The 23,835-nt window shown below is 49.2% G+C and overlaps 1 protein-coding gene and 1 long non-coding RNA gene across 3 annotated transcripts; one reads left to right on the forward strand and one right to left on the reverse strand.

The window, feature by feature from the left end:
• Window positions 1-3,392: 3,392 nt before the first annotated feature.
• LOC120639701 lies at window positions 3,393-6,424 on the forward strand. The gene is made up of 4 exons (XR_005661619.1): window positions 3,393-4,526; window positions 4,617-4,645; window positions 5,214-6,000; window positions 6,117-6,424. It is a non-coding gene; the product is annotated as an uncharacterized LOC120639701 (long non-coding RNA).
• Window positions 6,425-12,219: 5,795 nt separating this feature from the next.
• LOC120639702 (thioredoxin H-type-like) lies at window positions 12,220-14,013 on the reverse strand. Of its 2 annotated transcripts, none has more exons than XM_039915578.1 (4): window positions 13,593-14,013; window positions 12,891-12,982; window positions 12,659-12,784; window positions 12,220-12,575 (listed from the first exon to the last, which is right to left on the reverse strand). In XM_039915578.1, the coding sequence occupies exons 1-4, from the start codon at window positions 13,795-13,797 to the stop codon at window positions 12,447-12,449; spliced, it is 552 nt and encodes a 183-aa protein (XP_039771512.1). In that variant the 5' UTR covers window positions 13,798-14,013; the 3' UTR covers window positions 12,220-12,446. The 2 variants fall into 2 exon arrangements, with proteins under 2 accessions (XP_039771512.1, XP_039771513.1); XM_039915579.1 differs by having other exon boundaries at window positions 13,619-14,003.
• Between the last annotated feature and the right edge of the window lie 9,822 nt (window positions 14,014-23,835).

Below are 23,835 nucleotides of genomic sequence, written 5' to 3' on the forward strand. Positions count from 1 at the left end.
AGCTTGGTGCCAGAGTCACTCCTTGGTGAGTGTTTTTGCGCTATTTATATTCATGAATAAAAATTACGCACATACTTAGTAATATATTGCTGTTGCAAATAGTAGCGTGAAAACCACGCTTGCTTTCATGGTTGAATCTGACAGAATATGGTGGTCCAGACTTACGGTAGCCTTTAATGCTACCCGCACCGCGGGTCTGTAAAAGCGCACGCGGCGGGGGTGCGTGCCCGGACGGCCACGGCGGCCGTTGTCGATGGAGCCGTACTGCGCGGCGCGTACGACCCAAAAGCGTGCCTGCCTGCCCAGTGCCCAGTGCCCACCCGGGGTAACAGGCTGGAAAGCAGCGTGGCCCCCACGGCTGCCGTCACGGGACGAGAGACCCCACGGGGGCGCAGGGATAAGCCTGACCAAACTGCATCCTGCCGAGCGTCGCGCGCGTGGCGAGACTGCCGTCCCGGGGCGGGGCTGTCCGTGTCCGGTTCCCCCGTGGATTGACGTCCCCACTCGGCTGTCTGCACGCCGTGCGGCTGCAGCTGTGCTCCTGTGCGTGCGCGCAGCAGAGGGCAGATCATACTTACAGGATTCGAGGTCGAGGGTACTGTTTCTCAATCTGGAAACATTGATCCCGATCCGAAAATGCGGGGTTGTTTTTGTTCCCGCCTTATAAAAACTTCTCACGAAGGTCGTATCTCGTTCCTCGACTCCGTCGACCCTAAATCTTTGTGACTATGGGCCAGTAGACCGCCACTCGGCCACTCCGCCAGAGGGGCTCGGACTTTCTGGCCTGGAAAGGCCGCAACCGCCTAGGCAAATGCTGTGCTCTTGCCGAAGCCTTATTTAGGCCTCCTCCAACGAGAAGAGCTAACTGCTAGCTCATGCAGCAGGAGAGAGGTGGAAAGAACATGAGAGCATGCGAGAGGATGTGAGAGAGCTGGGTCTCGAGACCTGTGCGAGCTAGCTGTTAAAGAGGAGATAGAATAGCGTGAACTATTCATCAAGTAAAAAAAATTATGAGCTAGCTTTGAGCTAACCATTGGAGGAGACCTTAGAAAGTGCTATTGTGGCACAGCAGGCTGCCAAAGCCTACCTGTTGCTTGTACTAGAATTGTTGCTTGTACTAGAATTGAAACCAAAACCGAAGACCAGCTGACGAAGCTCAGTTACTCCTTCCGTTTCAAATTATAAGTCATTTGATTTTTTTGACTCCAAGTTTGACCACTCGTTATATTTAAAAATTTGTGCAAAATATCACTTTTTTTGTTGTGGGTAGCTTTATCAATACAAGATCTTCAAAAATAACTTAAATTTGATAATGTTTGCATAAATTTTTGAATAAGACAAGTGGTCAAATTTAGGGTAAAAAAATCAAATGAACTACAATTTGAAACAGATGCAGTATTTCTTAATGCTCGAGCTCAGTAGCAGGGGTAAACAGAGGGGCGGTGGTGGAATCACGTTTTCAAAAACGTCCGGCCCGTTGGTAAAGCCGGGTCAAGCAAGGCCCCCGGGCAGGGCCGGCTCTTGGGCCATGCGGTGGAGGCGACCGCTGGGGGCCCACGATGAGAAGGGGCCCAATATCTAATACACCGTGTAACTGACTTCTATGCTAGTCTAGTCCCTGTAACTGACTTTGCTATGTACAGGCTGCCGTCAGACGAGGGCACCAGCCACCAGGGGTTCAAGCTACTGCGCTGCCGCATGGCCCGCATGACTCTGCCCCTCCCGGCCTCCCCTCCCCTGGCACCTAGCCCCTGCCCGTTTGTAATATATACATTGTTCTTCAAAATTATATATGTGATTAGTATTATTATCTATTTGCAGCCTCATGTTAAAAGAAATATTTAGCCTAAGGGGCCCTAAAGCATGGTTCGCTCGGGGGCACTAATAATCCTAGAGCCGGCCCTGCCCCCGGGCGGACGAAGACCAGCTGACGAAGGTCATGCAGCGGGAGTGACTCTGAACCGAAGTCACATGTCATCTGAACGTGTGTGTCTATAATATATATATGGCCTCGTAAGCATTTAAGATATATGTGGATAGCATGCATTACATGGCGGCAGTAAGCAGCTTAATTAATCAAAGGGCGTAGCTAGGCCATGCAGATGACGATAAGCAGTTATGCACATTGCTTGACGCGTACGTGCATTCCAGATTTGCAAGCTGGTGGATATATAGCTTCCAAATGAATTATGATAAAGTGAAACAACACCAAATTATTGCTCAACACTGGTGCAAAAAAAATGTTGCAAGGAAGTAGAGACGTCGAAAGAGCTCACATACGGCAAGAAACGATCAACCACATCACATGGCCGCAATGGGGCTTGGGCAATAAAAGGATAACGATCCTCTAGACCTGCTGCTGGGTTGGGTTGAAATGAGTTTTATGAGGTGGGTTTTGTGGTGAAGTATATTTATATGGGTTCAAATGGATTGTATTAGGTAATCAGGTGGGGCGAAGCGGGTTCTATATAAATATGGGTTGGGGTGGGTTGGAATGGGTGTATTCTTGATAGAGTGGCTAGACCTACACGTGAGCCACACATCAAGAGCCGGACCTATAAAATAAAACCTCGCATTCACGTCATAAAATTTTATCGAAATTGAATAAAATTTATTTCAGATGATTGAGTATGACTAACAGCTATTCTGTGCAAAGCAGTGTGACTAGACCTACTTGTGAGCCCACCTCAAGAGCCGGACTCTAAAAATAAAACTCCGCGTTCACACTATAAAATTTTATCGAAATTGACTGAAATTTATTGCAGATGACTAAGTATGACTGACAACTACTCTGTGCAAAATAGTGTGGCTTGACCCATACGTGGACCCACATGAAGAGTTGGACTCTGAAAATAAAATCTCGCATTCACACTATAAAATTTTATTAAAATTTACTGAAATTTATTGCAGATGACTCAGTCGTATGACTGACAACTACTCTGTACAAAACAGTATGACTAGACCATACATGGATCTCACATGGTGGTCTTTATCGGCTCTTCTGCCCACCCGTCCTGTGCGCGCTCGTTGCTTGCTCTGTATCATCAATTCACTTCATCATCAATCAATTCACTAAAGCACCAATGAATCATCAATCATCATCATCAATCAATTCACTAAAGCATCAATTCACTAAAGCACCAATGAAAACTTTGCTATGGCCACCCAACAAAACCACCCATGCTGTGAGAATCAAGCTATGACTACCTACAAAAAGGTACCCAGAGAATGACACACATTAAAATAAACGGTTCAGATTGCATCCCTACCAAATCCAACCATTCAGAAGGCTAGGCTTCAACGCGCACGCCCCGGGCCCGCCCGCGAGGCTTCAACGCGAGGCTACCCCCGCACCCGCATGCATCACGGTTCCATTCCCCGCTCGCGAAATTGCCTCCCGCCGCTTCGTCTTTACCGATTACCGATCCAAAAAAAAAAAAAAAAACAAGCCCTCGCCTCCCACTGCTTCCCCGCAGCCCTCGCCGACGATCCCCCGAGGCCCCGACACGCCGCCGTCGCGGTCGGGGCAAGGCACCCCGCGCTGCTCACGCCGGCCGCCGCCGCAGCCTCGCTTGCTCGAGCTGACGGAGGGGGCAAGGGTGGAGCACGGGGACGAGGCCGACCTAGGTGGCGCGCCTGCGCGTGCGCCGGGCGGCAGGAGCGTCGTCGGTAGGCGAGAGGAACTTGAGCTTGGCCCTGGGTCCGCGGATGTCGCGACCTGACGAGGTTCGAGTTCGTGCTCTCCGTGGATCACGGCTTCCGAACAGGATGCCAGTGTACTCCGCCTCCCAAGCCGCCCCTGAATCTCCACCGCGGCCATGAAGCCACAAGATCTGCAGATCCACGGGATGGCGGCGCCAAGTAAGAGCACCTCCTTGCTTCCCTCTATACGAGATGAGAAGTGCACTGCACCATCCCGCCGACTGAAGTTCTGCAATTGCCAGAGCCTCCACTGCCTGTAAGGTGTTCGACAAAATGCCAAGCTTCCAGACGCATAGCAACTTTAATTTATGAAGGTACCTCTTCTCTGTTCTGCAAATGACATCAAGTTCAGTAAGAGATGGAGTTGTCTTGTAACGAGAGCAATTTCTCAAAATAAATTAATTTTGGGATTTCCATGGGTAACCACCTGACCAAGATATCACCATGATTTGCTTCCACCGTGGCCATTCATCTTATGGTAGCATAATTCATCTAATCACACCAGCCACTCATCGGTTGCAACACATAAGCTGTGTGAACAATCACGCTGGTAAGTGGTAATTTCTTCCATGCTTCTATCCTGGGGGTAATGGTGTTACTATTAATTGCGTTGCTCAGTTTTTTTTTTTCATATGTTATATTGCAATGAAGCTTTGTTCATCTTGACAGAACATTGACTTGAAACCATCGATGTTTAAATTTTCAAGATAGAAGGACAGAGGGCATAGTTTGAATAATTTTAATGTGCTTCATGGAAGCAATCATGACTACACCGACGCAAAAACGACCTGCGCTGAGTGACATCACAAACACCCAGAATACAGGTACATTGATTACACAGTGCACATACTAATGTCTTCTTTATTGCCATAGTTCCCAGTGTTACAAGCTTCTGCAATGCTTGCCCTTTGCAGGCTAAAGGTCATTGAGGAAGATAATTCTGGTAAGTGATATTTCTATCACTTGATTACTTGTGTTTACGTGTGATTTGTTGATTTACCTCTAGCAGTTGTACTTTTCAGCCCATTTTTTCTTTGTTAACTTCAGTGCTCCTAGCTTTTGTGTAGTGATTTTCATAGCAGTTGCAGTAGTGCGTCTTATTTCCTTTAAGGTTTTAGTTTCAATCACTTTGCTACAGAAAAATGGATTGTCAGATTGTGTCTTATTATTCAAGATCCGGTGAAACTATGTTGCATTAAAGACTTGGAGAAGTAGAAGGATAGCTTGTGAAATAAACCTGTTACTTGTATTCAAGTGCCAGTTGTTGATTTCCCTCTGGCTAATGATTTTGTTTCTTTTTAGCCTTAATTTCTTTGTGTGTCCCATGTATCCATTCTTTGTTGTTTCCATCATGTCTTTACTGCTTAATCAAATACTCGTGATGCAACGTACACCCTGTGGAACAATTGAACCACTGGCTGTACATGTCTCTGAAAAATTCATGTGTTCTTCACCTAGCAGGAAATATGTTACATGTCCTTTGTGTGAAACTTAGATTTCTCATTTTGGAGGTGCCCATCGGAGGGGTGGGCGGCGCTGAGGCGTCCATGTTGGATTCGAGCGGAGCAGGCTCACCACGAAATTGCCCATTCATCGTCGAAGGCCGCGAAGGCAGCCGGCCGGGGATCGGCGAGGGCGGCTGCGACGCAGGCCTAGAGGTGAAGGTGAAGTCACCAAAATCGAAGTTGTCGTCGAGGAAGGGCAAGGGGGCGGCGGGAACGGCATCCATTGCGTGGCGGAGCACGCGTGTTGGTCGGCGGCTGGAAATGGAGGGAATAATGCGACGCACTGTTTTTAATTGATGAGAAAGTGATGGTAGATCGAGTACCTGACATTGCTTACAGCTTATCTGACCAATTGATGTATAATGCAAGTTTTCAATTGCCTATTTGCATCCCTGCTTTGCTGGACACTGCCAGTTAAATAGAAACTAAAAGTTTGACAGTAAAATATTTAGAGCCATATCTTTTTCTATGATTTTTCTGTTCTTGACTTTATCCAGTATGTGTTGCCAGCACTGTTTACTGAAACCAATTAGAGTTTCATCATTCAGTCCTATGCAGTTCTGATATACCATTTACACTCATATGTATTTCCTTGCCATGTTACGTTATGGAGAGGAGATTGTTTGGCCTTGATCAAAGCTTTGATAGCAAGACGGAGACTGAAATTCATAGTGTTGAGAAGTTACCAGATATTCGTGCAAATGAAGGGGTTAGCCCCTCCAGAAAAATAAACTACAAAATGAGTCTTATGATGGAGTAAACACAAAGTTGCATGTGTCCAAAGATAGTGATGGTAAGGAATTTGAACGTGGTTATTACGCAACGTTTTGTTAACTCATGCTTTGTTGTTAGCAAGTTAATGTCTGCCACTCTGTTGTTCACATGTAACAGTAATTTCATCTCACGCAGATGCCCCAAGTGAAGTGAGAAGAATGTGCATTCCAAAGGGCTTAATGGTATTACTTCATCCAAGGTTGCTGAGCAAATAATGGACAATTCCTTGAGGATTGCTGATGCAAGTTCACGTGGACCAAGCAATCTTGGCAAAGACTTGGCTACGGCTCAACCAACAGCTCATTGTCCTCCTTTTGACCAGGGAGGCCCCACCTTCCCTAGAGTCTTGTCGCCGTGGGGCAAAGTGGGTCCTTCCCAGGTGAGGCGGAGCTCTCCCGCGAGGGTCGGGCGAGGCGGAACCCTCCCACGGGGGTTGGGGGTCAGGCGAGGTAGAACCCTCCCGCGGGGGTCGGGGGTCGGGCGAGGTGGAGCCCTCAGACGAGTTGTGGGCCGCCCCTGGCTTGCTGGGCCGTCCCGAGCCGTTGGGCCTTGGTTCACGCCTACTGATCCCGTCTCCCAGTCAAGGCTATGTCCCGATGGTTAGGTCTTGACGGGCAGGTTAGGGGTACCCGTTACTTTTATCCTCATTAGTAGCCCCCGACCCCCCTCAAGGTTGCGAAGGAACTGCGGGGGGTCCCGTTTTCGCAATGGGCATTTCGCTTGGTGGCGCGTGTCATTCGTCCTCCACTGTATTCCGGTGGGTGCGCGCGAGCGCACCCATTGGGTGTAGCCCCCGAGTCTCTGAGTGAATCAGAGATTCGCTCAGAGGGTTTAGCGGGTAGTCTCTATTTCTTGACATGACGTGATGCTGTTTTTTCGTGCTCCAATGGGTGCGCGCGAGCGCACCTAGTGGGTGTAGCCCCTGAGCCTCTGAGTGAATCAGAGATTCGCTCAGAGGGTTTTGCGCACGTGTCAGCCCCTGGCCGGGGGTCCTCGGGGCGCTCCGTTTCTGACAGTTGGTGCTTGAGCGCGACCGGACCCAGTCACTCAACCATAAAGTTTTTTTTTTGACGGGACATGTCTGGCAGGCGGCGGGCCAGAGCCATTAAGACTCTGCTGAGCCGTCGCCAGGCTAGATGCTATCTCGGGCAGCCCCCGGGTGCTTAGACCTGGCCCGTGCGGTCGCGTCGCGGTATTCTGTCCGAGTGCTTTTCCTGTCTCGCCCGTGGGGTGCCGTGCCCCATGGGCGACCGGACCCGGTCATTGGCGCTGGCTCAGATTCTCTCCCTCTTTCGGCTGTAAATAGGGCACTTGAGCGCTCCGTCTCCAGCAAGCCCCTTACTTTTGTTCTTCCCCTCTCCTTGCTTGTAATGGCTTCCTTTCTTGCTCATGGTCGTCCTCCAGAGGGAGTAGCTTGGTCTTTTAGGTCTTGGTGCTAGAAGAATGCTTGCGAGCGGCCGGCGATCATTGGAGAAGGCTTCCGCGCCATCCGTCGACCGGGGCGAACTAGGAGGGTGGCATGGCTTGTGAACACGCCCGTCACCCCCAAGTTCTCCGGCTTCGGGGCTCGTCGTCGGAGCCATGGTATTCCGACGAGGGCCGCCATCGCGATTGCGTTCCCCGTCGTCTTTTTCGACGACGAGGCTACTCTCCCGATGGAGGAGATGGCTAAGCTGTCCGCCAGCGTGACCTCCCGCAATGCCCCTGGTGAGGGAGATTCTAGAAAAAGGCTTGCGATGGGGGCATTCCTCTGGACCTCTATATTCTGGCTTCTACTCCCCACTAAGATGGGCAAAACTGTCACCTTCACGGTGCCAGCAGTTTTTTATACCTTGTAACGGCCATGGGCCGAACTCCTTCTGTATCTTTTATTCGCAAAGAAATGATCTCTTTATCGCTTCGGTTCATGTTAACGAGCTCCTTACTTGTCTTGCATGTTAACTCGTTCTGGTTCGCTGCGAACGCGGCCTTACGCCTTTCGTTTGCCATCGGGTTCATTGTCTTGACCCTTATTCTCGTATCGCCCGTCCACGCGCTCCTTTCGCTCAGAGCGGGAGGGTCGGGACATGCCACGTTTTCCGTCATAGGCAAAACGCGACGCCCGGGGAGCTGGTAGCGGGTAAGTTTGAGTGGAGCCCTGTTTCCCCTTCGGGGGGACCTGGACTGAGTCAGCTAGCGACTGACCATAGATTCCTGTTCTCCCGACCTCTAGTGTTATCAGGGTCGTTCGGCCAGCCCCGATGGCTCGCGACCTCCCCTCGGGAGGAAACACGCGTCGGGAAAAAACAGGACGCAAACGCAAGGTCGGGAAGCCCGAGCCACATGGGCATGCCCCGGTGGAGACCTCTGGGGACCTTCCCTCTTTGCCCCTCGCTCAGTGCTGCTCCTAGGCAGCTGTCGAACCCACTGATGGGCATCTTTCGAACCCTAGGGCGATTGCCGGCCGTCGAGGCCGTTTGGGCTGTCGTTCAGCCCATCTTTTCTTACCTGGGGTAATTGAGTCATTTCGCTGTGCTGCACGTCTCGCCATGAGCTGCAACTGTTGGGGTCGTGGGCCCCAGTTTTGACGGGACACGGCACATCGTGGGTGGTGTCTCCATGATGGTGGTCGCGGGAATCGAGGGAGGCGGTTCGCCTTCCTCCTCCTTAAATAGAGCTGTGATGGTGACGGCGGGGCACCCTGCATCCGCACTCAAGAGAAATCGAAGAAGTGAGATGGGAACAAGAGAGAGAGCAAGGCCCCCTTACCTCTTCCGCCACCGTAGCCGCCATCGCCGTCGAGCCCTCGAGCCCCCGAGCCTCTCCTCCTGAGAAAACCCGCCATGTCATTCTGGCAGCGTTTGGACGGGACCGCCGCGCGCCTGAACGGCCTGGTGGCCAAGGGCCTTCTGTGCCCACTCACCGCGGCACAGGAGTGGATGGTTCCCTCCGGCGAGTCAGAGTCGCAACCGCCGCCGGGGTACGTCGTCTCGTTCGCTCACTTCCACGAGCGGGGCTTCGCGATGCCCGCCCACCCGTTCTTCCGGGGACTGCTGCACCACTATGAGGTGGAGCTGCAACATTTGAATCCCAACAGGATTCAGATGATCTCCGCCTTCATCGCCCTCTGTGAGGGCTTTCTCGGCGTCCCGCCGGTCTTCGAGTTGTGGAGGTATTTCTTCTCGGCCAACACCATTCAGGCGAGGTTCAATGGCGTGTACGTGGACGCTCCCATAGGCTGCGCTAGCATCCACCTCCGCAGTGGCGGTGGCCGGCGCCACAAGTGGTACATCGACATGGGCCGCCCCAAGACGTCGAACAAGGGGTGGCACACGATGTGGTTCTACCTCAAGAGCGAGGAGGAGCCCCCCTACCGCGCTTCACCGGCCGGATCGTGACGCGGGCGCCGCTCACCTGGAAGCATGGGGCGGTGAAGAAGGAACAGGAGAAGCTCGCCGGCCTCACTGTCATGGGCGTGGTCGGTGCGTATCATGAGAGGAGGGTCGCGCCTATCATGGCGCGGACCTTCCCGTTGTACAAGATGGGCCCCGGCATCGAGCTCGCCGGGACTATCATGTCTCGGGAGGCGATCAATCCTACCGAGATCCACCAGCGGCTCAAGGAGGTGTTTGAAGCCACCCCTCCACCGTACCCCGACCCCCAGCAGCCTCCAATGCTACCGGAGGTCGGGGCCGTTGTCGTGGTAAGTGTTTACTCCTGTCCGACCCCGCGTTCTCCTTTGTCTTCCTTCCACATTCCAGATTTTCCTCCATTATTTGGTTTCTTAGGACCAGACCTCTTTCCGCCTCTCCGGAGCTCCATTGCCCGAGGACGCCGCCTAGCATTAGGCGAACCGCCTCACTGCCGAGGCGAAAAAAAAGGAGGAGGAGAAGAAGCAGAAGGAACTCCAGCGGGAAGGGAGGAGGCAGGATCTCGCCAAATGCCGGAAAGCCAGCCTGATCTCCACCAGCGAGGAGGAGGAGGAGCTGAACAAGTTATACGCCAACGACGATGACGACGATGATGGTGACGACGATGACATGCAGTGGCGAAGCCAGCCCGAGAATTCACCTAGGGCGGACTCATACTCTAAAATTTTCGCTACTAACGACAGCTTGCATGTTTTGAGCAAAAATGGTAGAACAACCAACAAGAATCAAGATGTTACCTTTTAATAATGGAAGTATCAATAGTAGATGTTTCAATAGACAAATGAAGTACAGAACCTGTCATTTTTTTTACACAAGTCAATTAGAAAACAACATTAATCATAAAACATTGAAGAATGTAAAAAGGACGTCTAAACATACCTTTCCTAAAGCACTAAGGACTTCGAGGCCGCTTTTGATGTGGAAAACTCATCTTCCGATCTTTCATGGATTGAAAAGTCCTCTTAATTTTCTCCGGATCAAGTGCTCTAAAAATCGCCTTCTTAATGTAGCACAAAGCCAAGTCATTAAGCCACTCATCGCCCATTCTATTGCACAAATCAGTTTTGATTATATTCATAGCTGAGAAAGCTCTTTCAACTGATGCGGTTGCCACTGGAAAAAGCAATGCTAGCTCAATGATGCGATAGACCAATGGAAATGCATGATGCCTCCCAGTTTCGACCAACTTCATGGCCAAACTTGCAAAATCATTACAAGATCTGAAAGCATCAACTCTTCACACATATAAAATGAATGTCTCAAGTTGATCCCTTATATTTGAGTGATCAGTAAGTGAAAAATCTTGATCATAGATCTCCGTTAGACGAGCAATCTTATCAATATCAAACACGGAGAATGAATCTCTTGGATCAAGACAAGAGAAGCAAACAAGTACCTCTAATGATGCCTCATTGAAGCGATGATCCATCTCTGTGAGAATAGCATCAAGTGCAGCCAAGAAAGTATCAACACGATAATGGTGTTCTTTAGTTATCAAGTCATCATCAAGCCTTGAACGACCCCATCTTGGTCTAAGCTCACTGAAATCTGGCAGCTTTATCTTTTTTGCAACACAGAAATCTTTGACTTCTTGAAATAATGCTGCCCAACCTTCATTTCTCAAGTTTAACAAACGTGTTTTGACATCAACAAGCAATGACCGGGGGCTGCGGCCGGGGCCCGGGGGTGGCGGCCGGGGCCCGGGGACGCGAGCGCCGAGCGGTGGAGGGGGGAGCCGGGGAGGAGCGGAGGGCGCAGGGTTCAGGCGCTGAGCGGCGGCGGCTCGATGCGGGTGGGTGCGTTGCTTGTGTTAGTTGGAAGAGGACGCCCGCGTTTTTATGGGCCGTAGGGCGCAAGCTGCAGCCCACCAGGCCAGCGGCTCACGAGGCCCACGCTCGCCAGGTCGCCCCCAATCTCAGGCTGACGGACGACGCTTTCGTTCTTCTCCGTCGGAGGGCGCCGCCGCGCCGCCATGGGACCTCGCCGGAGCTGCGGACTACCTATATGATGTGGAGTTCGCCCACAGGGACCTAGGGCGGCCACCCTAGCTCGCCCTAGTGGTGGCTCCGCCACTGATGACATGGAGGAGGAGGAGAAGGAAGAGGAGGACCGCATAAATTGGGATGCCCTATCGCGCGGCGAGGAAGACGCCGAGAGGGAGCAAGCATCCCCAGCGGCAGCGAGGACAGACGTCCCCTCCTCGTCGCGAGGGAACCCCGCTCGGGGTGACGCCGCGTCCGATGCGCGGGAGACAATGTCGAGGGAGCAGAGCTCTTCCCCTTCCTTGAGGCCAGGGAGGGACTCCAATCGAAGGGACGTGGCAGCCAGCGCCCTCCACGCCGTGGCGGGAAGGCGGGAGGCGTCCTCCGCCCCGGTGCCGACAAATGACCCTGCACGTATATCTAGATACATATTTTTTTACTATATATATTGACAGCGTATATCTAAATTCATAGCAAAAATATGTACCTAGAAAACTCAAAATAACATAATTTAGTCTTTTACCCGTGTGCCATTATAAAAGATGCATGTTACCTATGTGCATCGAATTTTGAAAAGTTCCTCTATACCATTGTTCTAAATTTCTTTTACCTATGAGCCACTTCCGTCAATGTTAGCTAACACCGTCAGTCATCCCTATTGTGGGGCCCACGCGTCAGCCTCTTCTCTCATCTTCTTCTTTCGAATTTTGCTGGCAAGCGGGAGCTGCTGTGTGTGTGCTCTGTTTTGACCGCGGAAGATGAAGATGAGAGAAGAGGCTGAAGCGTGGGTCCCACAAGAGGGATGACTGACAGTGTTACCAAACATTGACGGAAGTGGCTCATAGGTAAAAGAAATTTAGAACAATGTTATAGAGAAAATTTTCAAAAATTCGATGGCACACTGGTAACATGCATCTTTTATAATGGATACACAGGTAACAGACTTAATTTAGGACGGACGGAGTATAAGACACGGTCGATCGATTCGCACATGCACCCCCGTTACTGCGGTGAATGAGGTAGTTGTACATCCTGGGTACGTGTATGCCTTTATTCTGGATGCATGGGTCGCATCAGATGTTGTTCTTGATAGTCGTGTTGAGCTCCTCCACCTTGGCGCCAACGACCCTGCGCTGCTCCTCGCCCTCCTTGATCAGCACGAACGTTGGCAGATACTTCACTCTGAACTTCTCTACAACATCCTGCGCCAATTAATAACCATCAGGACCGCGCCGAAATGTGAAATGATCCATCGTTGGGTTAATCAGTGGGCAGTCATATATACTTTAAACTTGTCGAAGTCCAGCCGGCAGAATACGGCCTCATCCTTTTTAGCAACGGCCATATTAAAGTACGGTCGCTTCATGACATTGCTTGCTTGGTTCCAGTCCGCCCAGAACATCAGCACCACCTTTCAAAGAGAAGAGAGAGAGAGAGAGGGAGATTAATTTATACAAATTAGAGCTTCAGAAATGTATTCCATGACAATTCAGAGAGACTTAAAAATGGCTACGTACCGGATGGTCTTGGGTCAGAGCAGTTACTAACTCTTGAATATTATTAATGCTGTAATAAACCCTGTACCACCCTGGCTGGGGCACCCCAAATACTACACCGCAGCACAAAAATTGCCGTGAGACATCAGTCAGAAATAAATTGAATATACCTATAAATAATCCATGTCGGCAAGTGCATCACCGCCCCAACCTCCTTCCCCAATCTTCCCACCACTTTACAGCATGCCTCCAGAGTGCTGCGACGCTAGCCACCGCGCAAGGCCGGTGATCTATCCATACCATGGTACGTGGCCTTGCCTAAACTCCGACTGTGACTCCAATGCCTTCATTTATTTTGTTTTGGACGTCCTAGAGATGATGTTTTATGTACACATACAAATAGATCAATCTCTAGTGTTTGATGTTCTCGGCAAAGTTTTGTCAATTGGAAATTTCAGGTTCTATATGACATTTCTACACGCTCTATATGAATGAAGGCTTGTTTTCTCCCCAACGCCATACTTACACGGACTGTTTGCTGGTATATAATGAACGTTTTACTGACTAACAGTATGTCGCAGTTGAATGCTCTATCAAGCAACTTGGTGCTGTGGTGTTGTGTATATATTCCATCAACAAATGAACTCCACGGAAAATTAGAGATAGCCAACATATCTCAAGTGCATAAAAGCAGGATGAAGCAGCAGGATGAAGCAACTTTACCGACTAACAGAACGAAGTAGTGTGACCTCGGGTGGTCAACGACGACATGTTGCCTTGCTTTCACTGCGTGAGCTCGTGTGGGGAAGGGCAGGCAGTGATGGCAATATTTAATTGTAGCGCTGAGGCCTGCTGGAAACGTTTTGGATGGGAAGGAATAGATGCTCGCCACTTTTTTGAAGGTCAGTCCAACCAGGGTTTCAAGCATGCATTGTGGAGCATACAAAATTTTCCGGTATTTCAGGCTGGGACACAAGTGCGAGTGGGAACGTTTCTTTTTAATTTCATGTTTGTTTCTTTCTATTGGTTGATTTTGTATTAGATCTCTATGCAAAGCAAGGTAATAAATAGCATATAGCGGCTGGTAGCTGATTGATGTCTGGGTAGCAGATCGCAGATAGCGAGTGCTATAGTTGGAATAAAGTCCCATATTTGGAATTTACCTATTTAAATATGTAATAATATGTATGTGCTTTATTTGTGGTACAACACACATCCAGCGTTTAAATAAATCAAAGCCTATAAACCGGCGTAGAAATTGAGAAGGCACATGAAGATTTTTAGCGCGCAACAAAAAACCTTTTCACGCCCAATCTTTCCGGATGGACATCATAAAACGGTTGCATATTTGCATCGCCGATGTGGTATAATAATAATGATGCCGTTGGATACTTGAAGCCCAATAGTCCAATGGAAGTGCCACATTTTGTTGTAGCCAAGGGGCAAATGCAACCCTCATATATATGCATGGCCGGTAGTGTAAAATCCCTCACCGTTAAGAGAGTATCATCGGTAAATACATTTCCCAAGGGTGAAACAAACTATCAGGCAATAGACTACTGTCGCAAAACCATGCCGAGCCTACCATGGAAAAGGATTGGGCGCCAGCTATTTGCTAACAATCAACCGTCGGTGATGTGCCATTGACCACTAGTTTACCGACAGCCCGTCGGAAAAAGGAGGAATGGCCGACCAAGAGTGGCCTACCGGAGATGGCCGACGGTATACACTCGGCTATTTCCTTTACCGATAGTACAAGTTAATACCCGGCTGTTAAAAAACTATTGGCCATTCTTAGGATCGTAGTAGTTGCACTGCATTAAGTAATACTAACGCTCGTGTGTGTGCGCGCGCGGGTGCGGTTTCCGCAGAAGATAGAAAAGGCGGGCATATTCTATTCGAATCCCATCAAATCTCGATGCTCACCTGCCACACGTCACATTTGTTATTTGATGATATGAGTGCACATTCGAACTTGTGACTTGATCAGAGAGAATATTAGGCAGTGGACATATGTCACCTTTCCTTCAAGGAAAAGGATTCCCTATGGCGACGTATGTCACTTTCCTTCAAGAACAAGGATTCCCTATGGGGACGTATGTCATTTTTCCTTCGAGAAAAACGATTCCAACTCCATTTACGCTTCCTTTCGCGCCACAAGAAAAAATATTTCTCGCCAAACGTTACAGACGACATTTCCGGATTACTTTTACATTGGTCATTTCCTTGCTTCCCATTTACTTGGCAAGGAAATATTTGGAATTATTTTTGATATATAAGCTTTGGAGTATTATTTCTAGTATAAATATTCCATGTGTCTATAATATTCAGAAGACTTTTGATAATAGAATACAACCCCTTTGTTTAGTTGTGTGCTAACAATTCAGAGTGTTTGTCTATCCCTTTGCTCTTGTGATTTCCTTGAGGGATTACAGAAGCGGTGCGTCATGGGCTCCCAATTGGTGCTCGTGGTCCGTTTGATTTCAGGTTGTATTGGTTGGTTTTTTGAGAGTGTGGATGGGCAAATCCACGATACAAGTTGTCGGTTAAAGACGGTGGTTGGCTTCGAGTTTTATTTGCAAGGTTGCACTAGTCATCGCTGCTCGCAGCAAGTTATCTAGGCTGTTTTAAAGCTAGTTATCGGTTTGTGGTCCTACGTTGAGAAGATCGAAGCAACATCCTTATCAGATACATAATCTAGTTATAAAAAATACAACCAAAGCTTAGTAAATGGTTATACCGCTTGCTGACAATAGAAGGTATCTGGCAACAAATCTTGCATAATAAATATCTAGATTCAAAGCTGCTAGTCTGAGTATCGTGGAAAAACGGAGGCTCCCATTTTTGGGCGAGTCTAATAAATGTTAAACCGATTTTTTTTCAGTTTGGGACATTCATCAATAAAGATGGATCACAAATAAAATTTTGCGAATATAGATGGTTAGGAAATAGACCCCTGTGGGATCAGTATCCTAGTCATTACAATATAGCCCGCAGAAAACAGGATACCGTGGCGAGGTTCTGGGCACTAACCAGCCAAATATCTCTAGGGACCTTATCGCACAATCTTCTTCTACGAATTGCTAATATTGTGTTAATGTATGGGGATGAATTTTGCTGGAACCTACAATAAAATGGAGAATTCTCAGTAAAGTCTCATTATTTGGCGGCTTTGATACGCAACCTCCTTTGTCTTTCCGCTTCTGCACATCAGAATGTGCAACGAGCAAGGAGCATTGATCTACCAGATATGGTTGTGCCAATGTAGAGACAACACTGCTCAGAGCAACGGTTGAGGATACGAGTCCCATTATTGCTGGCAGCATCATTAAGTTATTATTTGATGATGGCTGATTCATCATTTGTTGCTGCTGCTCAGCCATTGCAGCCATAAAAAATCCTTAAACTCATCTTGCAATGCTTTCTCTGCTGCTTTCTGAATTTCCTCCTTGTACCGATCGTGTCGTGTGTACCTGGACCTATCATTCTGGAACACGCTCTTGATCGTCAACTTTGACGACAAGCCTCCTACCCAGCCTCCATGCTCCTTCGTGCCAATGGATTTGGGCAATCGACCACTGGGAGGTACCACATGTCCAAGGTAGAAATTTTTCTATGCTTCTCATCATCAATGCCTAAAGAAGTGTAGGCATGCTCATTATAGGAAGTACCTTTCCTTCCACCATTCCTCTTTCCTTTATTTGCATATGTTTGAACATGCTCATCGCCCGAAAAATATCTAGCATTGCTTTTGTACTGACTTGCACCACATACCAGGCATTTGTCCAACTCTTGGAATGCATCCCCGCGGTACAAGATACAACGGACAAGCATGAATTCTTTCCACACCCATCATGAATGGACTGATAAGCTTTGAAACGACCCGAGTTTCCGAAAGGAGAACCCGAATCCTTGTATCATCATGATAGTCCATGGATCAGTAGCTATCACATACAGAACTCATTTCAATTAGTTATCACAGACATACAACGCTAAAAATCACTACATGGATTTATTTATTACATAATCCAAAGCATTGTAATACAAAATTCAGAGTACAAGCCCCTTGGGCTAAAGAAAAGCAAACAGAAATCGGAAGCGGTAGCTAATCTTCTGGGCATCCTTCATCTTGATATCTCCTCACCACAGGTAGAACTCGAGCGTAGCACGAACCGTCCTTAGCTTCGTCCTTCGTCTTCGGACTTGATCCACGAGTCGAATCCCACATCTACCAGACTATCCCCAAGGACGGGATAGGTTCACGTCACCATCCGTATCCAAGCTTTAAGTGGATGCAATAAGGTATATAAAAGTAGCCAGATAGGCTGAGGTGTGTGTGTGTGTGTGTGTATATATATATATATGTCATTCATAACTCCTCGATACAGGCCATACCGGCACCGGTCAACTTCCATCTACAAAATCCTAGGTCGGTGTGGGAACTCCCACTCCCCACACCTCAGCTGTGATCCGAGCAGGAAAAGTGGTACTAGAGGGAGGTAGAAATATTAAGGCACACTAAACTAGATGAAGTAACAGAAGAGTAGGAATGTACATGATCGAGTACGCAGCTATACGTATAGTTTTCACCTTGCAGGGGTTGCGCACCTGTACCCACTCGCCCCGATGCCAACTGATCCGTCGACCGACTGACCCCGAGGCACCGGTCTACTGAGAACGAAACTAACCACTACGACACCATCCCGTTCCCCCAGGTTAGGATGCATCCTCTCGCAAGAGGTCGCCCTGGAGTTGTGAGGCTTTCGCCCCATTTGCCATTTGGGGTTCTGTAAGGCCAGTACCACCCCAGCACTGAACCTCCCCCACACAATGATACACATCCTACTAACAGCTCTCGTGACGCGCATAGCTAGCTCGGACCGGGTCCACCCGCATAGTGGATACGTGGTGTGCACGTTTACAAAGTCCCACAAATCATAGTTACCGCATATGTCCTTACGAGCCGGGGCAAGCATCTCCTCGCGCAGTCCTCCGCAGTGGTCCGCCAAAGGCACCCATAAAAGGTATTGCCTCTCATTGGGCACCCATAATAGGTATTGCCCCTCCTCGTGATGAGGACATCGCCATGCTAGACACACTCATGCCATGGTCTTCCCCAAGTTACAAGTCGTCACCAACTCGGTCATCGCGTTCGTCTCGGATTCAGCCGACACCCCTGCACAGTTTCGGCGATATCTCCTTCACACGGCTTGCAAATGAGGTGATTTTGGATGCGTTGGAATCGTGATGACGAGATGCTTCTTTTGGTTCTAGTTCCAGCTCCATAAACCACGTGGATCATTCTGTGTGTCCACAAAAATGTGCTGCATCACCTATTTTGTTCCTTTTCAGGCTTTGTATCGTGTCGGGCCTTAAGCCCATGTTGTGGGCATCCCTCCCTTGTCGCCCCCAACCCTAGCTCACCCCTAGTCAATAAACTCTATAGCCGCTGCCGTTTAGACTTGGGTTTTGTTTAGTCTTGTGTTTTCCTTCGAGAAATAGACATCGCATCGTTGTATCTGTGGCGACAAGTCCTTATACATTGATCCAGGGCCCCCGTTCTTGATCTCCTCCACTGTGTCGATTAGTCCTTTGGAATTGAGTTCTTGAACCCCTGTTGTGATTCGCTTCATCCATATTTGCAATATCAGATTGCGTGTTTACATCTTCTTGCTTGTGTCCTTCGATTCACTTGCAGGAAAAGCCTTCTTGGCGAGATCAATCAAATTGTGCTTGGTTGATAACCAATGGAGCAGTGGTGTGGCGGTTGCAGGGTTCGAATCATGCTAATTTGAAGCCGGATTGTTAATGTCGAGATCTCCACCAATCGAACGTACCTTTACCTCTCGGAAGATCGGGCCTATTCCTCATCAAGTGGTATCAGAGCTGGGCCCTTGTTAAGAAGGGGAGAATGATGAGGACATCTTCCTCCACTATTACCCGTTGGCAAAGACGCAACAAAATGGGCCGAGTGGCCCAGTTGTAGTCGGGCGGTGATCATGTGAGCCTCATAATCTCACCTTGCTTAGCTTGGGAGGAAGGAGCCACCTTAAAAGGAAGAGCCACCTTTCCCCTATTGGACTAGTCTTTTGGGGCAATTGGGCCTTTTCCCAAGTGAGTGCGCCGGAGTGTAGTGCTAAGATTGCTGAGGCACAACAAGAGGCCCTAGTGGCATTGTAGGCCGGATCGGTGCGTCGTAATTTCGGATGCCGGTGCTAAGATTGCGGAATTCGGGGAATCCGGATCGGTGCGTCGGGCTTTTCATCCAACCCCACATGGGCCAGACTTATCACCTCGTCCCGCACCCGCGACAGGTGCTCCTTAGGATGTGCCCAATCTACATCCCCGACCAGTCGCTTGCGCCCGCTAGAAAGCCCTAATCACCGGCTCCTCATATGGTAGATCTTCATGCATGCCAAGACTATCATATCACGTATTCCCATACCCATTCACTCTCATGGTAGCCAAAGCATTCAAGAATCAATCAAGGTACCATAGGAATGCAAGGAATAAATTTCAGTATTTAATAATAAATTTAACATGAATGCAGGTTTATCTCACACATGTAACACCCTAATTTAAATTTCAGTATTTAATAATAAATTTAATTGGTTTTATTTAATTTTCTAAGGTTTACATGCTTAGTCTTGCATTTAATTTAATTTTTCTTTCACAAGTAATTAAAATTTTTCTAGGTTAAATCTTGTTGTTGCATTCATGCTGGTGCATTGTTTTATTTGTTTGAGTGCTAGGGTTGAATTCAAATTTGAATTTGAATTCAAATAGTTTGAGTTTGGTTTAAAATAGGAAAGTGGAAAGGAAATAGAAAAGAGAAAGAAAAAGGAGAGGAAACCAAAACCAGGAAGCAGCGCAGCAGCCCAACAGTCCAGCCCGAGCCCAGCTCCTTCCCTCTTCCCCCACGGACAGCCCGATCCCGCGCGGCCCGATCCGCTGCTCCACCGCGGCCCGCTTCCCTCTCGCTCTCCCTCCGCGCGCTCAGCCCGGCCGCATCACGCACGCGCCCCTCCTCCTCTTCTGGCCCAGCGAGCCGCTCCCGCACGCCTCCCCGCACGCGCGCAGGGCCCGCCTCCCGCGTCCCCGCTCGGCCTGCCCCGCACACGCCCGAGTCCAGCACACCGTGCGCTCGCCTTCGCTGATGAACCGGACCCGCCTGTCAGCTCCGTCGTCCCCGCCGAAATCGCCGGTTAGCAACTCCTCGCCATGATCCCCGCCGGCCTTCCTTCCCGAGCCCAGGCGCCGAGATCCCCGGCCCTGCCCTTTTAACCACCCGCGCCGCACCCCAGGAACCCTATCTCCTACGCCTGTGCCGCCACCGTAACCCTAGCACCACCCCCACCATTATCCGCCGTGCAGAGCACCCCGCTCCGCCGCGGCTGTGCTGCTCCGCCGCCTCCTAGCCCCGCCAGAGCTGCGCAGCAGCTCCGCCCCGTGCCCAGGACCGCCTCCGAGCTTGCTGCGCCGACCCCGGACCTCGCCATCGCCGGAATCGAGCCGGACACCGCCGTAACAGGTAATCTGTCCGCCGCCGCGATTCCTCGCTGCTATTGAATGCCAGACCTCCTTAACCCCCTCTGTACCTTCGCAGTGAAGCCACGAGTCAAGCCATGCCGCCCAGACGCCCGGAGGATACCCGCAATGACCTGCTCCCGTGAGCCGCGCCGGACCCGCCGCTTGACCTCGCCGCCAACTTCCCTGCGTCACGCTTCCGCTCGATTCGAGCCACGGTGAGCCACACCCCGATCCCCTCTCTCTTTGCGCTAGACCCTAGAGCCCGTAGGCCACCCCGGGACTGGAACGCTTGCACTCTGGCGAGCGCCGCCACGCAGACCCACCACCGCCACCGCACACGCCGCTCCTGGCCCCGAGCCGCCTCCCTGTTGCCCCAGTGGTTTATGCATGTCGTGCTCATGCTCCTGGGCCAAACCGTAGGACGAACCGAGCCCTGGTGCACCGGATTGGCCATCTCCGGCAAGCCCGCCACCGCGGAATCACGCACCGGCGACCCGCGCCACCGCAATCTGTCGCCCCCGCTCTTTGGACCGCCCGATCAAGATCCTGCGGCCCAGAAACGAACCCGCCCGAGTCAAATAGAAGGATATCGGTTAGCGCCGGTACATTTTGCTAAAGAGTCCCCGAACTCTTTTGAATTTAACCCGCAGTCCTGGTTAGTTCAAAAGAAATTCAAGTTTGACCCTGTTTTTAGCACTTAGGCCCCTGCGCTTTTCTCTTTTAGAACCCGCGGTCCAGACCTGCTGTTTTTGCGTGTTAGACCCTAGATCTACCCGTTAATTATGTTTAAGCCCTTAGTTTTTGCGCAGAACCCCCTGGAACTTCAGTTTTCTTGCAGATAGACCCCTGGACCCTGTTTTAGCCCTAGTTTTCGCGTTCTAGCTCCGTTTTAAGCGTTCTTTTTGTCCATGCGATCTTTGTAATGCGTAGAATAGTTTTAGCTTAGTTTAGTTTGCAGTTTTTATGTATTGTTGTACTGTTTCTTAGTGTTTGCCTTTGTTTGCATGTATGTGTATGTGCTGGACTTGATTGTGGCGTTGCGATCGTGAGTAGACGTTGATCCTTCGGAGGAGTACCAGGAGTCACCTTCAGAGCAGTTTGAGCAGCAGAAGAACTTTGAGGAAGGCAAGTATAACATGAACACCACCTATCACTTTTAAATATATTTTCATACTGCATTTTAATACTGTATGCCTATAAAGACTTTCCTAGCCACTTTATAGCCTTTATATATATATCCTTTGGGTTGCATTTTGGTTAGTTGTGCTAGGTGCCGCGCTATAACACACTTGGTCCTTTTTAATTAATTTGATTAATGGTACATGCAACTTAATTCTGAGAGTGGCCCTCTGTGCGGTGTACTTGAGTGGCTCACGTCTCGTTAAAATATGTTTTGTTAGAAACATGGTTTAGGGGGCCAGCACGATGCTTAGTGCTGGGTTGGCCACTCTCCATAAGGACCGGTTCATAGAGCGATAACCTGGGTCTGCACTACGAGGCTTGGTCTGTGTTATCTTGTACCCCCTCAAGGTGGGCCCCATCGTTGCGGAGCCTGAATCCTTAGCGGTTACACCTTACCAACGTGGTCCTTTGTAACGGCCTCATAGTGAGTTTGCCAGTCATCTCACCTACGGAAGTGTGATGAAAAACTAGCGTAGCTCATGACTTGTGGGTAAAGATGTGCAACCTCTGTAGAGTGTAAAACTGGTATACTAGCCATGCTCACGGTCATGAGCGGCCCAGATCCTTCTTTTGATTAGTGGGGTTATCTTCCTTTGATTAGGGGGGGTTCCCCGGGTGGTTTGGTTTGGTTCTCAGTAGTATCATAATAAATTCTGATTAATTACTATATAACTGGGTTTATGATAATTCATCAACTTGTAGTAAATAGCTTTAATAAAATTTTGCCAAGATTAAAAGCTAATGCATTTGAGTCAGCCAACCTTAGAGCCTCATAGTTTGTGTTATACTTGTTGAGTACAAGTTGTGTACTCACTCTTGCCTACTCTACTCTTTTTCCCTTGTTCTTTTTGGGGATACTCTACTACTGCTCAGTTCCAGCCGATGCGAGGGAGTTCACCCGGAGCTACCAGGAGTACGAGGACTTCTAGGCATTCGTCTCCCAGTCGACGTCCCTATGGTGCCCAGCTTCGTCCGATAATGAAAGACATCCTGGAGCAAGACGTACTTGGTTCAATAATCGCCTCTCAACTTTCTGGGACGGATCCTTCAAATATTCAATAATCTCTTTCCTCTAGTCATCGGCCATCAGCTCCAAAGCCAAAACACTATGTATCGGCTGATACCTAGAGGCATTCTATGCAAGCTTATTGGCTTCCCCATTATATGACTTAGGAACATGAGCAATGGTCATGCTGTTGAATTCCTTGAGTAGCTGGAGACATTCTTCAAACCCTCAAGATATCATCCTTGCATTCATATTCCCCAAACAGCTGATTAATCACGAGCATCGAATCACCAAATATCTCGACGGCATCGGCTTTAATCTCCCTCAATAACTTAACACCCTTCAAGACAGCCTGATGCTCTGCCTGATTATTCATAGCAGCAGCTTCTATCGGCAAGGAAAACTCAAAGTTTGCCCCCTGAGGCGATATAAGCACAATGCCGATACCAGATCCGACTGCACAAGATGATCCATCAAAGAATAGAGTCCAAGGAGCAGGCTCCACAATATCAACCTCTGGCCCATAATGTTGAGTAACTTAAACAACAGCGACTTGCCCTTTAATCACTTTAGCTGATTCATAACTCAGATCAAATTCAGACAGAGCCAAAATCCATCTACCAATTCTCCCACTCAAAATTGGCAATGACAACATATACTTAACAACATCATCTTTGCACATGACGACATACTCAGCCAATAATAAATAATGCCTAAGCTTGGTACAAGAAAAATGCAAGCATAAGCATAGCCTTTTGACTGGAGAATACCTGGTTTCTGCATCCAAGAGCCTTCTGCTCACATAATAGATCACATGTTCCTTTCCTTCAAACTCTTGAATAAGGGCCGATCCGATGGCACGTTCATCAGCCGATAGGTATAACTATTGGTATTTCTTAACTCTCATAGAGAAGTCCGCAAGCGCACGGAAATACTGTTGTAGCACTTCACCCAGGAGTATTCAGGGTATCGTATTTTCCACGCGGAACGGAGGTGTACCGGTCTTCTAACTAGTTTACCCGGAGGAAAAGAGAGAAGGGTGGCCTTTGGGTAGAGTGGTTGTCTAAGAGAAGAGATACTTAAGAGAGATAAACCAGCTCTCACTTGCTTTCTTCGGGCACCGGCTTACTCCTGGTCTGCCAAGAGTATCTGGCTATTAGCTCTACACCCAACCCTCACGTGGGGGACTACAAGGGACGTACAAGGCTATCACCACCTGCCGCCAACCCCGACAAACTGTTGAGAAGG

Source organism: Panicum virgatum, chromosome 7K (genome assembly GCF_016808335.1).
Source record: "Panicum virgatum strain AP13 chromosome 7K, P.virgatum_v5, whole genome shotgun sequence".
Lineage (NCBI taxonomy): Eukaryota > Viridiplantae > Streptophyta > Magnoliopsida > Poales > Poaceae > Panicum > Panicum virgatum.